Source organism: Caretta caretta, chromosome 7 (assembly GCF_965140235.1).
Source record: "Caretta caretta isolate rCarCar2 chromosome 7, rCarCar1.hap1, whole genome shotgun sequence".
In the NCBI taxonomy this organism is placed as follows: Eukaryota; Metazoa; Chordata; order Testudines; family Cheloniidae; genus Caretta; species Caretta caretta.
In genome coordinates this window covers 24,024,302-24,041,539 of record NC_134212.1, presented here as the reverse complement: position 1 = coordinate 24,041,539, position 17,238 = coordinate 24,024,302, and the positions used below count along the sequence as shown (strand labels likewise).

The following is a 17,238-nucleotide window of genomic DNA, read 5'->3' as shown; positions in this document are numbered from 1 at the left end:
CAGGTGAGAAGAGGTTTGAATGGGGATCTGCCAGATTTCAGGTGAGTACCCTAGCGCCTGGGCTATGGAATGGTCTGATGTGTCTCCCTCTATCTCTACAATTGAAGTTGTTCCACTTTAATTAAATAAACTAACTGAATAATTAAATATTAATTGGGCCAGAGAAAGAGTGAGAATCCCTCTGTAGTCCAGGTGGGAGATCCATTCTCATCAGGCAGCAGGGGAATCTGAACTGAGGGTTTCCCACATCGCATGTGAATACCCTAATCACTGAGATAAATTATAAGGATGATCCTCCTCCCCCTGCCACTTTGTGTGGCATGAGAGCAAGGGTGCTGCAACAATTTGTACAGTGGGGGTGCTGAGAGCCATTGAACCAAACTGTAAACCCTGTGAATGATAGAAACCACTTTAACCTGTAAAACCAATATATGATTGAAACCACTTCAAGCCAGGGGGGTGCAGCACCACCCCCTAGTTCCAGCACCTATGAATGAGAGAGGAGCCTCACTCATTTTCGTAACAAATGGCTAAGGTACCTAAGCCCTCTGACGCTGTGATTCACAAGCAAAAACAGGCACCTCCCTGCAGCCTGGACTTGACTTAAGGGCAGAAGAGAAGACCCTGTGAGGGACAGAGTTTAGGACACACCCCTCTCATCAACATCTCCCAGTGGCTAATTTAGGCAGCCCCCTCTAGCATGCTGGTTGCCTGGCTCACCTTCTAAGCTGCTTGACTCTTCCCATTCATTGTATAGGGAGCCCAGGTGCCTAACTCAGGGTTTGTGGAGCCCATTGTTGTACCAGTGATTTGTTAGTTGCCTAAAAGTTAGGCATCGCAACACTTAGTGTTGCAATGCCTAAGTATGTCATTTTGTAGATCTGGACCTTCTCTAAACTTCAGTTTCCGCCATCATAATCCTTCCTTTTTCCAGCTTGTCTGCTGAGATAGTTAGCTCTTTCGGGCAGGGATTGTAGCTATGTGTGCAGTGCCTAACACAATAGGGCCCTGATCTCAGCTGGGGCATCTAGGCACTACTGCAATACAAATAATTGGCTAGCTAGCAGGACAGTACCCTAAACAATATCTGGCGGCAGCTCAAGTATCTGCTTCATGCCAAAGAAAAGGATAGAGGAGAAAAGCTAATTGGGAGGGGCTGGCTGAAATGTTTACATCAAAGTCTCAGACTGAAAGCGCTAGTCACACTGGATTCCATCAGACTGAACCCAGACATGGAGTTTGAGTCCACAGACATGGCAATAGGATGCTGCCTGCAAGAAAAGCCTGCAGTCCTGGTGCACAGGATGGAAATATGTGAGTCTCTCTCCGCCCTGCACTCTAGGAATGGGTTCCCACAGCAAAGGGCTCTTTTGAGCTGGCTACTTCACCAGGTGGCTGACCCCTTCCTGTTACTGCTACTCAGGTGATGGAGTTCAGGAGCACTAGCTTCCAATCCCTGCACCACGGCTGTTGTGATGCAGGTTGAGAGTTGAGTTCAGTGTGAACTTCTTGGGATTCACCCACCCACAGTATCAAACGGTAGCACCCAGAGGAAGAGGTGCAGCCATCATCAACTGGCAATGGTCTAGTTGTTAGAGCGGGGGCCTGGGAGTCAGGACTGCTCAGTTATAGTTCTGTTGCTGACTAACTCTGCGTGGGCAAGTCACTCAACCTCTCTGTGCCTCAAGTTCCCCATTTGGAAAATGGGGCTATAATATCTACCCACCTCCCGGGAGGCCAAGAGACATAAATAGCTGTTTGAAAATCCCTTTAAGCTGGTAGAAATATTATCTAGTGCCCTCCCTACAGATGAACATAACCGGCAAAAGCTATTCATCTCAGGCAGGATTCTCCCTTCCCGCCCTGGGAGCTGCTAAAAACTCCCTTCTCCAGATACCCAGTTGCTGAGCTGCTCCGAGCCAGGCACTCAGCGCTGAGCTGGGGAACAGCCCTGTGGCTGCGCCCCTCCGCTGACACTCAAAGCACCGAGGAGGCTGGAAGGTTGTGCATTGGCCACCTGGGTCCCCAGGCATTGTGACGTCACCGTCTCCATGGCGGTGGAACACTGGCTCGTGACTACGCATGAGGCGGTGCGGGAGCTGGGAAGCCCCGAGGCAGAGGACCGGGGGGAGCAGCGGCAGCAGGCGGGATGCGAACGCGTCAGCTCACCACAGTGGGCTTAAAGGGCAGGAACGCTACCCCCGTGGCGCCGGCGCGCCTCCACCCCGCCGCGACCCAGCTGCCTCAGGGAGGGAGCAGTGGGAAGCTGTGCCGGGGCTGCGATCCGGCATCGGCTCACCCGTCTATCTCCAGAGCAGCATCGCCCGTGGCCGGAGCCCTGCTCTCTCATGCCCTTAGGGCAGCGAATTCAGCTGCCCCGGGGGCGTGTGTGTAGTTTTATAGCTAAAGGGTCAAGCTGCAATTCCTGGCGCGCCCCCATCCGCAGGCCCAGGAGCAGCAATTCCACTTCCCTCCCCCAGAGCTGCACTGACCTGCCTGGGGGACAGGGGCTCTCACGGGTTTCCTTTCTCCCAGGGCCCTTTGGCTTCTCCTTTTGCTCTAGCCCCTTCCTGCCCCTGCTCCCCCTCAGGGCTTCCTGCTGCTAGGCCTGCACTTTCCTCACAGCCTCTCCAAATCCTCCTTGCACAAGCCAAGCTGTTGCTGCTTCTATGCCTTGCCCTTTAGCAGCATCTGTACGTGGCAGGCAGGGAGACAGGCCTTTGGATTTCCTGAGACTTCCCCTCCCATTGCCTGCAAGCCACTAAGGGCCTGTCCACACAGCGGTGATGCTGGCATAGAGCCCTGGAGTTTGGTTTGGATTGAGATCCCCAGAATCCCAGCCTACTGGTGGAGTCAGATCTCAGTGTTTGAGTCATGAGGGGGGGAGTCCGAGCACTGGATAGCATAATATAGTAATCTTCAAAGCACTTCACTGCCATCAATGAATTCACCTGGACAGCCTGTTGTGGGGTAATAGTGCCATGCCACAGAGGAGGACACTGAAGCACAGAGACTTACCCTGCTAGGAATAACATCCCTGTCTCCTGGCTCCCCGTCCGCTGTGCAGGCCCCATGGTGCATATGAGAGCAGATGGATGATGGAGTCTTGCCTGCCCCCTCCCAGTACTGAGCCTTTTCCTTTATCTGCTCATGTCAGCCAGAAGCTGGTAAATGACTAGAAAAAGTGACTTGGCATAGCAGCCTGCTATTTGCCCAGGCCTTCTCAGCCTAGCCAACAGGCCAAGCCAAGCAGTGTCAGCCCCACTTCCTGTGCCACAGTTGTGGGACCAGGACCTGGGCCACCTCTGATATTTGAAGCATCAGGTTTTAGCTGCATTTGGCTAATCCACTCACTCAGTGTTTGTATCTTTAGAGGGCCACGACAGGACATGTTCAGCCACCTTGGGGGATACCATGATACGATAGGGAAGGGCCACCACTGCCCAGCTCAGTCTAATGACCACCTTCTACAGCCCTGTCTGGCCTAGGGAAACAATTGTGTGTTTTTGTTTTCCAATAGAGTTAGCTCAACTGAGCTAGCTTAACTCTCCTAAAAACCTCCTTTAACACCAGTGTGGCAACACACTGGCACCCTGCACACCACAGGTGCTTAAAGGGCAGGGACGCCTACCCCCATAGTCCATCGCCAGATCACCCAGCCACTGGGATACACTTGAGTCACATTTCCAGGCTTGCCCTCACAACCATGAGGGTTAGAAACGTGGTCTTGCAATGTAAGAGATTCTCACATTAACTGCATCACTCCGGACCTAAGGCTTTAAGAAAAACTCTATTGCAAGACTTTTGTGAAACCACAAGAATGGCAGCCCTAGCAGCAAACACCAGCACAGTAAGATTTACGGAGTTGCTCTTTTATAAGCAAAGGAAGCTCAGAGAGTTAGGGACCAAATGCAGCCCATTCAACCCATCAGCTGGTCACAAAAGCTTCTCCAGCTGGCATACTCATGGGCAGTGAATAGTACAAAGTCTGGCATACACAAACTCTCAGGCTATGTCTACACTGCACTGAGAAGTGAGCCTCCCAGCCTGGGTACACAGACTAGCTCAGCTCAAGTTATCACACTAGAAATAGTAGCATGGATGTTGTGGTTCAGGAAGCAGCTCAGGCTTGCTAGCCCGCCGGACCCTGTGGGTCGAAGATCAGGTGACTAACCCAAGTCTCTGCTGGAGCTACAGTGTCCACACACTGCTATTATTAATGTGCTAGCTCAAGCCAAACCAGTGCAAGTCTCTTGACGTGGGCTAAGAGGCTCACTTCCAGCTGCAGTGTAAACATACCCTTATAGGCCCTGTCCTCAGCCAGCCAAACTGGATTGAAACTATTGCTGGGCCATTTGTGGATTGGCACTTTAGGATTCACACTACAGCTGAAAATCTCTTAGACACAGCTTCACTGACCTTTATGGTCCTGGATTGTGTTTAAAGCATAACACAGCTATACTACAGAAACTGTGCTAGATGGCTGCTAACAGCTGTTCTTACAAAACTTTGGGGCTAGCATAGAGACAACTGTTCTGTAGATGGCAGCTTAATGGAGAGTAACTTTGTCTCCCATATTACAGCTGAGATCAGAATCATTTTCCTCCTCACCAATCCTCTTCTTCAGAAAACCTAATTACATGTACCTGTCCTCAAACCAAACTCCCCCCCCCCCCCCCAACAACTCAGAAGCATTGCTTCCTTCTAGGCTGGCACACATGAGTGATGACCCCTAGAAATTCTCTCATATATTTGTTGGACGTTGGAGCTTTCCACACGTTCCGATTCTCCTCAGTGTTGGTTTCTAATTCAAGGCCACCAGCAAATCACAGCAGCACTGGGCAAATAAAGTAGAGATTGTTGCTCCAGATCTATAAATCATTCACTCCACCTAATGTATGTCACTGTTGCACAGGTTGCTCACAAATGAAGCAGCCCTGGGAGGTCTGGCTATTGATCAGCTCCACCCATGACCCAACATTTAAGAGTGCTTCCCCCATCCAAACATGGCACTAAATCAAATGTTAAACTGTACATGGTAAAATAGGTGTCCTGAGTGCAGATCTGAACTTTGGTTTATTAAGGACTGAGGCATCAGGAACTAGAATAGAGGAAGGTAGCCGTTTAGGTGTGCCAATTGCTGCCCTTTTCTCCACACTAGCAGAACTACAGAAGAGGCTTGTTTCTTTAGACTAGAAGCAGTATCAAATACTATTCAAGTGCTTGAGAGGGGCTGAATGAGCTAATCCCTGTCCCGAGCAGCATGGGAGCAAAGTCTTCCTATATTTGTACAGCACTTAGCACAATGAAACCCTGATACAAACAGGCTAGCAGATGCTATTACAATACAAGTAATAAATCAAACAGTGAAGCATTATTGAAAAGCTCTCTTTGGTGCCTTCTGGACTTAAATCTATGACCAACCACAGTGTACAATGTGGTTCAGGGAGGTTGAAATGCCCTTGGCATTCAAATGAGACAGCAGAATCTAATTTGAGACTAAGGAGAGACCCACATAAGAGGGCTCCTGAGTTATTTGAAAAATAACTCAATTGAGGTAGTTTTAACTTCAGTGTCATCTATTAGTAACTGAAAGGACATGCAGCTGCTCATTCCAAGCAAGCCTTATCACTTGCATCCCTTAGCCCCTTTCTCCAGGCCCAGCCCAGGGTTGGAGGTCATGGCCCAACAGCACTTCTGCTATTTGTGCGCATGAACAGCTGCACATGCCCTTCCCATTGCTGATCAGCAATTACATTTCAATAGACTAAGCAAGTGTCTAACACTGTATTGCAGGCAGTCAGAAGCCCCACAAGTATTCAAAAACATTTGCTAGGCTGCATAACCTACTGAGCGCATCTCATGGTTACGTTCCCACTCATTGGGCAAAAAGTCTTGCTTTTTTCAGGGCAGAGAAATTAGCCTAGCCAGAAGCTGACTTACCTAGCACCCACAGAGTCTAGATTATGCAAAGCAATGTAAATATTGGAGACTAAATTAAAGCAAAGGTAGTACTGAGAGGAAAGACATTGAGACAGAGATGGTTTGAAGTGGGATTTGGAGAGATGCAGGAAGGCTGGGCTTAGCAGAACATGCCTGAGACCAGGGAAGATTTTAGAAAGGAACACGTGGCAGTCAGCAGGACTGTTTAATAGTTACTTTGACTTAACAGCAGTAGCTCTTGCCCATGAAGGGCCTGTATTTTGAAAGCCCTCAGACCAGCCTAAAGCCTTTGCAACGTATTTGTTGTTGTAACACTGGGCTGCCGCCATCAGCCAGGCCATAAGGTGCTGAGAGAAGAGACTCGCTTCATTCTTCTGCCTTTTGACTCTATGAAACAAGTTGCATCCTGAGCCCAGGACACCTTGGTCTAGGTCCACCTGAAGGCTCTTTAGCACATAAGGTGCCTGCTGTAGAGGACATAGAACAGATGGCCCTTGTATGTAGCCAGTGCAGTCTACACTACCAAGTAAAGTATCAAAGAGGTAGCATGTTAGCCTGTACCCTTCTCTTCATGTGCCAGTATATTTACACCTGCATCTGTCATTTTCTCACCACACATCTGAAATGGGTTTTTTAAACCCAAAGGCTTATGCCCAAATAAATGTTAGTCTTTTAGGTGCCACCAGAATCCTTGTTGTTCTACCAAGTAAGGTGGGCACGGGTGCTGCCACTGCAGCACTCAGCACTATGGAAAAGAGCAGCAGGAGAGAGCCGTGCACCATCACAGGCTCTCAGAGAATTTAAGTACTGTAATGGATTAAGAGGAATTGTGGAGTGGCCTGTAGCACTACGGAGCCATCCTAGAAAGGAGAAGATGCTTAGAGTTCTGAAGGAGTCCCTCAGTCTCCAAGTTAAAAATAGTGCACCAGCAGGCAAAGTTGTGGAGGGGGGATGCTGTCTCACTGTGCAGATGAGTTGGATGTAGGGTTAAGAGGCTTCCTACACCAGAAGTGAGCTCCAGCCAGCAGCTTTGCTTTAAATGCTGCTAGCTACAGGAGGCAGGGGTGTGCTCTGGTCTGTTTAGGATTAACTAAGGGTGCCTTGACACTGGCCTCTCTCCTCACCACACAGAGTTTTATTTGGTCCAGACTTTATCTGTAAAGCAGGGGGAAAAGGGATATAGCCTTCCCTCTCCCCAACAAAAAGAGTTCTTCCACCACACTACATTTGCTTGCTATATTAAGCCATAGTCCTCCCTCTGCAACTTGAGAATTGTGACCAGCTGCCAAAGCTTAGAACGTTCACTTTAACCCTAGTGTGGGTTCTCTTATTAGTCAGTGTAAAAAGCTAATGGTGGCATTTGAGACCTTGTAGATACTGAAGCAGAGAAAAGTCAGTTGGAGCTGGTAGTAGATCTGGGTTGCCCTTCCCTATTCTCCCCCCCCCCACCCCCCCCAAGACCTTGACTTGGGTCATCTGTCTTTAACAGTAGGCTAGTACTGTGGTTAACAGTCCATGCAAAGATGGCAGGAGAGGGGAGTGTCAAGGAGATTCCACAGCACTGAAGTGTAGTGCAACACTTCTTCCTGCACACAGAAAAGTGCCTGGGTGTAGCAGTTAGACACCACTTGCTCTGCAGAGCACCACCATCATGCAGGGATTGCATATCAGCCAATCATGTTATGTTAATGCAAACATGATCTTACAGGAACTGCCTAGGGCTCCAAGAGGACTGGACACCAGGGGTACAATGAAGTGAACTCTGCTTCATCTGCTGTACAGCAAGTGGACAATTAGAGCTGGAGCTTCCCTGTAACCTGTTCCATCATTTGCTGAAGTCTCTAGACGACAGCTCCTCTCAAGCCTTTTCTAGGAGTTTTATCAAGCAGTTAAAAGGCCTGCTCATTTCCATTATTCAAGAGTTTAAAGCTACAGAGATCACTGCTGATTTTTCTTCTCTATAGAGGAAATAAAGGGTGGGAGACAAGGCCCTTCATTTAGGAAGGGCTCACTTTAATTTAGTTCCATGAGTTCCCATTACAGAGCATGGGAGACAGTTTAATAGGGAAGATAATCAGAAACCAGGAGGAAAACCACCACCAAGTTTTGTTCTTGGTAAGTTTATTGGCATCATGTTTGTCACAACCGCTTAGCCTACGTACTAGAATGTAGACCTCTGGAAAACGGGTAGAAGAAGTGTTCCATTGAAGCAAGCTACAAATGCAAGAACAAAGACTAGGGAAAAGAGGAGGAAATGGAGGGGACAACCAAGTTTTTCCCCATACCAAAAATTCCAGATTAGTGGTTGGCACAAGGGGAGGAAAGATTTATATTCCAGGTCATTTGTCAAGGGATCACCACCCCAACCCAGGAAAGGGAAAGATGAGTTCCTTCCACAAAGGTGGGAGTTACTGGAACACCTCAGACTTTAATGTTCTGCAAAGAATGCAAAAAAGTTAGTGGACAGGGAAGGTGAACAAACAAGATGAACATTTGATAGCTGTATTTAATTTTTTGCATCCAATAATCCAGTATGCACATCCTCTGAAAATTTAGAGACAAGGAAGCCAGACAGATTTTCCAGGAGATGAAGCTTTTTTCTGCTCTCAAAGTCAATAAAAAGGTTTACATAATTCTTGCTTCTACTGTACAGAATACTGCCTCTATCTAGACTTTGTTGCTAGCACACTGCATTTCAGAGTCCTCCTCACTTTCTAGTGAATCTGTGTTTCAGTACTTAAACATGTAATTCAAGAATTTTACACTAATTTATACATTTTTAATTGGTTGCATATATTAACATGTACTATAAGATTTTTCCTAAAGAAGCATTACATAATACATGGATACTGTAAAAAGATCTGATTAGTTAAAAGTAACAAGCATTAACAGAGATACATACAAAACTCAACCTAATTAGACTGAGTGCTGAGCTTGCGATGAACTATGGGTAATCAGCCTTTCCAGTTGCAGCCTTCACAGGGGAACACAAGACAGTTAAAAATGTATGTCAATTGTTACACAGATTACCTGTAAACAGTCTTTCCATTGGACACCTGAATTAGCTTACGTTCCAAACTTACATAAGAATTTCCATTTTAAACTAAGAGAAAGGCCTGTTACCATGAAGTGATGTGGAAGGATGTAGGGACATGGATGAGTTCTGTGTAAGGGAATGGGCTTACAGTTGCTCATGGTAGATGGGGAGGATTTTGGCAGCTGGAGATGGGAGTTTATTTCATTTGTTTTTACACAGAAGAGGGGCTGTGTGTTTGAAGGCCTAAGTGTGATCTGTTTGTGAAGGACTGTGCTCAACCCCTCCATCTCCATCTCAGCAGCTGCAGGACTCTGCAGTGGCCTTTGCTCGGTCATTCTTGTCTAGTTTGATGGGTTCAGGGAATTCGTTGTAAAGCTCCACCTCCGTTTCCTAAAAAGAGAGAGAAGAGAGTCACTAGTTATAGATTTTACTTGTTCTCAGCTAGGTCTGCACCACTGAGGGAAGCGGGTAGTGTGCAGTGTTACAGACTGCTATTGGGGAAGGAAGCTTTCTGCTGGGAAGAGGATTGCCCGAAGGAGGAGTAGGGAAAGGACACCAAGTCTGGAAGACACCAAAGATGGCAAGTGCTGACTTGGCACACTCCTTTGGGAAGGGGCAGATACTGATGCAGAGAAGTCAAATTCAGCACATCTCCTGCAAGTGTCATTAGCTTAAATGCAACATGAACAGCTTAGATTCTGGTTGCAGAGTTGACTGGAAAGCCACTAGAGGGTGCTAGATATTTCTTCATATCATACCTGTTTAAGTGCATTTCGTGCAATTGTCTGGAAAGCTTGTTCCACATTAATGGCCTCCTTGGCACTGGTTTCAAAGTAAGGGATGTTATTTTTGCTGTAGCACCAGGCCTGTGCTCGTTTTGTGGTAACCTGTATGAGGAACAGGGAACAATCACCACCTTCATCTATGGCAGGGTGGCCAACCTGTGGCTCCAAGGCCACACGCGGCTCTTCAGAAGTTAATATGTGGCTCTTTGTATAGGCACTGACTCTGGGGCTGGAGCTACAGGTGCCAATTTTCCAATGTGCCAAGGGGTGCTCATTGCTCAACCCTTGGCTCTGCCAAAGGCCCTGCCCCCACTCCACCCCTTCCCCGAGGCTGCCATGCCCTTGCTACTCCCCCCCAAGCCTCCTGCACACCACGAAACACATGCTCAGGAGGTGCAGGGAGGGAAGGGTGGGGGGGGGGAAGAGCTGATGTGGGTGCTGCTAACATATTACTGTCTCTGGCAATGTCCATTGGTAAATTCTGGCTCCTTCTCAGGCTGGCCACCCCGATCTATGCAAAGAGCACTCTACCAGTGTTGGTCGTCAAGTGGAGAATTTTTTTTTTTTTAAATTAAGAAAATTAACACCTACCACATGTATGGACAGAAAGCTAGCATCCAGTTTGATCAGCTAAAGTTGCTGCCTTAGGTGGAAGGCGAACATGGTACAGTTTGAATCCTAACTGCAGTAAGATTTTGCTACAGCTGGAGCAAGTGACAGATATTTTGTCTAGAATGCAGCTAGATTAACTCCACTGTCTAGCACTTTGGTATCAGTTCTCCAAGAACTATGGAGTCATCTGCATAGTCCAACTGCCCCCAACCCTTGGGACTCAAAGGGTCAGGTATATGCTGGATGTTACAATGTACGTCCTAACTTTCACTGCATGGGCAACATGCAAGAGAACTGCTTTACAAAACCCAGTGAGTTGCTTGATAATGGCTGGGATTTTAGTGCAGAGATTGAACTTTTGCTTGAGGTATTCTGAAGGATGTTTGCCCATCCCCTCCTGCCCCCAATTCCTCATAGGAAGCCTCCGCTTTAGGTATGTTAGGAACCCTACAGTCACAATGGACACCCCTTTCCTCCACACAGCACGCAAGACAGACCAGCAACATTTTCACCAAGCCAGAGGTGGCCAGAAACTGCATGGAGTAAGTCTTTGAGATGGCTTGGAGCAGCTAAATAAGACTCAACTAGCATCTGTGCTGCACTTCTTGAACCACTGCCTCATGTTTCCTCTAATGTTATGCCCCTTCTCTCCAAGGGAATGTATGCATGGCTCTGTAGAGGACAGATGGGTAGCCCTCTTCACAAGGGCCCAGGTTAAACAGTGTTAGCGGTGACTCTCTAAGCTGCCCTGATGCTTTGGACAAGACTAAGCTGCCTCTTAGAATTATCCCGACAAGCTCTCTGATACAGTGGCCTTTCTTGAAAGCTACTGAGACTTACTTGTCTGTTTTCTAGGTCAATCTTGTTTCCCAACACAACAAAAGGGAAGTTCTCAGGATCTCTTGGACTGGCCTGAATGAGAAACTCGTCCCTCCAGCTGTCTAGGGTTTTAAATGTATTTGGAGCTGTCACATCGAATACCAGCACGCAGCAGTCTGCTCCTCTGTAGAAGGCCACCCCCAGAGACTGAAACCGTTCCTGTCCTGCTGTATCCCATATCTATAGAAAAAGCAGAGGGACAAGTTAGTACAGAAGTTACTTACTGGACTTGACATGGGTCTTGGGGGCAGCTCTAGTGCCATTTAAATTGAGGGATCTAGCATATTTGTTTATCCAATGCCCCTTGGAATTCTGCAGTCCTCAACACTGCCATGAGGCTGGTTGAGAGAAATTAGGGACTTTCCCTTACATCTCCTGCACATATGGCATGTGCAAGAAGTCACTATAAGCTGAGCAAAACGGGCCCTTCCTAAAGGCCCTTAGCTCCTTGTAGGAGGCAAGACTACTGCAGTTTCAGAATTATATCAAACTTCTGAATCCTGTCTCAAATTTAGACCAGTGCATCAAGAAAGTTTAAAATAAGTGACATTTTGGGATTGGATAGTCAAGAGATTATACATATCCTGGCTTTCAAAAGCCATCTGTATCACACTGTTACAAGAGATACAGGAGTAGGCAGCCACAGTGAGTCTAGATCTGAGCAACATTGAATCCTATTTGGAAGGCAAGTTTCCCCTGAGGCTTTTCAGACAGATGTGTTAGGTTTGAGAATGCAGTAGTGCTTTCATATGTTCATGTATATCTTTTACAAGTTTCACCATGTACCTCAACCCTACCAATAGGTAAGCAACCAGCAAAAAACAAGCCAAGACAACTCTACAAGCTAGTAGTTTCCCTACAAGCCAATGTGATGTGGTCAGGAATTCTATGCACTAATATCCTACCATTCAATTCCTCCCCCCCTGCTCCCAGAGTGATTTCCAGTCAGACTCAATCAATTTCTTGTTTCCCCAAGACAGCTGGAAGTTCTGATCATTTAGAATTCCTGTCTGCAGCTGGTTTGAGTTTAATTGCAAGCTGAAGTTCAACAGCAGTTTGTTAAAGTGAGTCCTGGGAAGTCTCTTCCCTGCCCCACTCCCTTTTGTGTAAGAAGCAGAGCAAAATCTGCAGCAAAGTTGGGAAAAGTCAAGCATGATGGCAGTTCTGTGCTTTAGCCCATTTGAAGTTGGGTGGCCAGGTTGCCCACAGCAGAGCAGCCATACTAGAGGGCTACCCCCGGAGTATTTCAACAGAACACTAGAGTTTCCAGTAGATATTTCCCTTTGATAGCTCTTTAGATCTGAAGAAGAGATTAGAATTGGAGAAGCTTACCCAAAGTCAATAAAATCATCAGAATAGGAAGTTGAGGGGTACAAGTCTTCATGCTTCAGAGTGTAAGCCAATCACTAGCTGACACTAGGGAAGGGCTTCCCCTCAGCAAAAGGGTTGGGGGGGATTTACTGAATCTTCCTACAGAAGATCCAGTTTAGTTACCAGTATTAGAGACTGGACTAGTGACCTAGCAATTCTGTTACCAGATATCAATATTCCTGATCAGTGGGTATGGGAATAGTTAAGCCAGTTGTGTTCTATTCTAGAAGATAGTCCACCCATCACCCCAATTGGTTCAAAATCTACTGCACACTCCCTCTTAGCCCCCACCCCCTGTCAATAATCCTCAAACTGTGGGGGTAGGCCTCCTTAGGGAGGTGCAGAGGAACATTTGGAAGACAGGAAGCAGGGCCTGGGCCAACCTTCACAGGGAGTGGGGAGGGAGTGCCAGGCTTCTAGTCATGCTTCACCTCCAGTCTTGCTCCTCCCCCATCCCCAGCTCTGCCTTCAGCCCAAGCTCTGCTGCTGAGGAAGCCTTGGCTGTGCAGTAGTGGAGGAGGGGTACAGAGATTGTTAATGTTGGTGGTGGTACAGGGGGAGGGGGAGAAGAGACTGGAAAAGTTTGTGCACCACTGGCCTAGGTTGTGTGTATGAAAAAAGCAAACATGTCATGGCCAGTCACTCTGACCACAGTAGTGTTCTAGCCTAGAATATTAAGGGTCTGCATACACTAGAAGGCTAGACGTGCTATCCTACTCTTGGGGCATCCTTGTATTAGTGTGTTTAAGGAACCAAGTGGATAGTGTTCCAGCCCAGGACCTGGTGGTAATACTACCCAACAGCTCTATAAGTGTCCCAGACACAAATAAAGCAGTGTTTGAACACCCAAAGCAACTAAGCACTGGTGTTATTAGGCTGCATAGATAGTCCTGCTTACACTGCTCCTCCATGTAGGATGGGAAGCTATTTTGGCTTGAACTGCTGGTAAATAAGTCTCCTCAACTTACTTTCTAGGCCACTGAAGACAGGGCCTTACAATCAGAAGGTTAGACTTGTGACTAATCTGCAGTCTGCTAGAGAAAGGAGTAATTCCTTCAAAGGGCCTTTCATGCCTGGCTCTACAAGTACTCTGCCTTCTCCTCCCTCCCATGAGGGAAAAGATTTATTCAGTTGATAACTGGATAAGTTGAGGATACCTCCCATTTAAGGGGGCTAACTGTATCTTGAACTAAAGTTCTTGGATCTTAGCCCAGGATAGTGCCTTCTTTATGCCACCCTTGTACTCTGCTTGGCCACTAGGCCTTCTGTTTTGGCTGGCTGTAGCCAGCCTTCAGAACTCCCCACCATGTGAAGGCCTCAGCTTGAGGCCTTCCCCTGGTCTGTACTTTCTCAAGGGACAAGATGTAGAGAAAGGCTTCTCCCTCTGTCCCTTAAATGCAACTGAGGAGCTGCATTTAATATCTGAGGTGGTTAGAAACTGATGGCCAAAGGGAGAAGAGTAGCTAAGAAATGCAAAGATCCAAGGAGCCAGCATAGATATTTGTAGGATTATGGTTAAGGGTCACCTGCAGTTAATTCAATCCTGAGCCAACATGCAGGGAATTACTGTGAAGTTGAGCACAGAAATGCTGGACCTCAGCTGCTTATATTTGGCATGAATGTGTACTTCTGCCCACTCCTGAGCACTTTACATCCGAGCTGTGAAAGCCTCTTAAAATAGGCAAGTAAACAAGAGATGAGATGCTAGCAGCTCAGTCGCTATCCTTACCTGCATTGTGACTAATCTATCATCCACCATCACCTCCTTTGTCAGGAAGTCTGCTCCTATTGTAGCTTTGTATTGGTTACTGAATTTCTTGTTCACATACTGGTTCATGAGTGAGGTTTTCCCCACCCTGTAGGAAGAGAAAATGAGGCAAGACTAATCAAGAAGTAATTTCTGCAGACAGCATTTTGATACCCATAAGCGATTCAGTCCAAGCGTTTTTGCTTTATTTAATATCAGGATTAAGGCACCAGGACCTTCACTCTGAAGTATGTTGACCAAATGCCTGATCACAGTGAGCGGGACATTTAGAAGACACTTGCATTATTGTGGATGGGAGAAGTGACTATGAAGCTCCTTGAGCTAGAGAGATGTTCTCAGGCTGTGTAAGCTCAACCAGCCCATTTGGTTCTGATGAGGAAAGGGAATAATTGCAAGCACTTTTGGAAGTGTTCCTTTAGGACAGGTTTCAGAGTAACAGCTGTGTTAGTCTGTCTTTGCAAAAAGAAAAGGAGTACTTGTGGCACCTTAGAGACTAACCAATTTGAGCATGAGCTTGTGAGCTACAGCTCACTTCATCAGATGCATACTGTGGAAACTGCAGTAGACATTATATACACACAGAGACCATGAAACAATACCCCCTCCCACCCCACTGTCCTGCTGGTATTATTTCATGGTCTGTGTGTATATAACGTCTACTGCAGTTTCCACGGTACGCATCCAATAAAGTGAGCTGTAGCTCATGAAAGCTCATGCTCAAATAAATTGGTTAGTCTCTAAGGTGCCACAAGTACTCCTTTTCTTTTTCCTTTAGGACAGACACTGCTAAACTTTTGCTGCATCATCCCCTCCCTTCACAGGGAAAGTTTTCCCAGGGACAGAGAAACACTGGGGAGTGGTAGCTCATGCCTGGAGCAGCAGCAGCAGGACTTGGCTGGTGCCCATCCCCAAAGAACCACTTGGGGCAGACCAGGGCTCTTTAGTCCCATGCAGCAGAATGGAAATATTCAGAGCTGTGGCCACAGGTGTCCAAGTGAAGGCAGCAGCAGGGAGTGTATGTATGAAATCTAGTAGACTGCAACTGGAGCAGGGCAGCTGTCCCATCCGTGTCCACTGGAGACTCCTGTGGATTCTGCTGCCCTGGCCCAGACAGCCCCATGCTGCAGCCACCCCCCATAGGCTTGTTCTACCTCTCCCCTGCCCTGGGAGGGTGTGCCAGTTTGAAGATTCTATTCTTCAGAAAGGAGTGCACTGGATGTTGAGATAGTACCCAGCACAAAGGGACCCCCCCAGACATGATTTTAGGCCTTCAGACAAGGGGCAGGGATTGGCTTTCAATAGAAATTAGCTATACTGCTCTCACATCTCAAGTCCCTTCAGGTTATGAAGTGAAAACAGCTAATGGAATCTAACATGATGAACAAAGCAGTTTGAATGGTATTGCTACAGTAGCCAAATAACTTCATCATGTCCAGTGGAGACATAAGACCTTAACATACTTTGCTTAGTGAAGTAGCCTGGGAGTGGAGATTCTGCCAGATATACCAGCTTAGAGGTTACCACCACTCCCTCAAGGCTACCAAGTGTTCTCTGTTCAGCAACTTGCTGTATGTGGTGGCATGACAGATTTGTTTATCTGATGAGACTCAGGGTCGAATTACTGTTTGTGCAGTAAATCCAAGAACAAAGAAGCGTCTGCTTCACTGATTAACAGGAAGCTGAAGTTAACATCTTTGCTCAAGGTATCGCTTGTGTATTGTTCATTACTCCCAGATAACAAGCGAGTGGCTAGCACAGTATATTTAGTATTAATTGTTTTAGGACCCAATTCCTCATTGTCCAATGAGATGGTAAAAGCTTTAGGAGACTCCCAGGAATAAGACTTCAGATTTCTAAATGCAGATTTAGAAGATTTTTACCAAGTTGAGTTACCATAGAAGCTTTGGCAATACGGTAGATTGCCAGTATTTCTAAATACGGAATTGGGGACAAACATTGGGAACAAGGGGCTGTCAATTGTCCTTAAAGCCATAAAGGCAGTTTAGTAGTCAGCTGCTTTCCACAACTCAAATATCCATCTCACTCTAATACTTCACTGGTCCAACCTAGGGAAGGACAAGCATTTGCAAGCCACATTATGGGACACTTCAGCTGGACACAAGTTGTTTACATTAAGTTAATAAAGGCTCCTCCACTTACCCAGAGTCTCCAAGGATAATGACTTTCAGTAACACTTTCTTCCTAGAAGTCATCTTTCAAACTAAAAGGAAAGAGAAGAGTTCATCATTCTGATGAGGAAATGACTGCACATTGTTATCAAACTAAGTCAAGTAGTTAACCTGGAATTGAAACTCTCCAAGCTTAAACATCCTATATCCCTGAAAGTTTTAAATGCAACCAGAGACTTCTGGAGCTTTAGAGTACAATTAATACTTGGCCACCAAGTTACTAATTAGTGGTTGCTCATTGGTTTAGGCCTCTTTGATTGCCATAAACTTTGTATAAATGGTGAGGCAGAGACCATCTGCCCACCTCTGCTAGTAGACTGAGCTACAGCCCCCACTATGTTTTATAAGACTATCCAGTCTGGCTTCTTTTGGACATGTTGGCCCAAACTGACTCACCTGGTAGTGCTGAGCTTAGCTAGTGTAGCCTAATGGCACCAGTTAGAGGGGGGCTTCTTGTCCCTGTCAAGTCTCCTTGAGAGACCACAGACAGTACAGATTAGAGTTCTATTTCTAGGTAAGTCATGCAAAGAGGGAAGTATTAGGTGTTCTAGAGTAAGGTTAGAGGACACATGCAATAGCAAGAGAACTGAGATGGTGAACTTTCCAGTTGAACATCCCGATAGAAATAGTACTAGTAGTCTAGATCACTAGGAT

At 46.7% G+C, this 17,238-nt stretch overlaps 1 protein-coding gene across 2 annotated transcripts in view; it reads right to left on the bottom strand.

Moving 5' to 3' along the window:
• Positions 1 to 8,431: 8,431 nt before the first annotated feature.
• Positions 8,432 to 17,238, bottom strand: part of RAB7A (RAB7A, member RAS oncogene family) — a 31,714-nt gene continuing 22,907 nt past the window's right edge. For both annotated transcript variants that reach the window (XM_048858205.1, XM_048858206.2), the window contains 5 exons: positions 16,556 to 16,616; positions 14,357 to 14,483; positions 11,218 to 11,436; positions 9,739 to 9,867; positions 8,432 to 9,370 (listed from right to left, as the gene is read on the bottom strand). In XM_048858205.1, the coding sequence (XP_048714162.1) occupies positions 9,275 to 9,370; positions 9,739 to 9,867; positions 11,218 to 11,436; positions 14,357 to 14,483; positions 16,556 to 16,608 (624 nt within the window). In that variant the 5' untranslated portion in view covers positions 16,609 to 16,616 and the 3' untranslated portion in view covers positions 8,432 to 9,274. The remainder of the gene's footprint in view (positions 9,371 to 9,738; positions 9,868 to 11,217; positions 11,437 to 14,356; positions 14,484 to 16,555; positions 16,617 to 17,238) is intronic.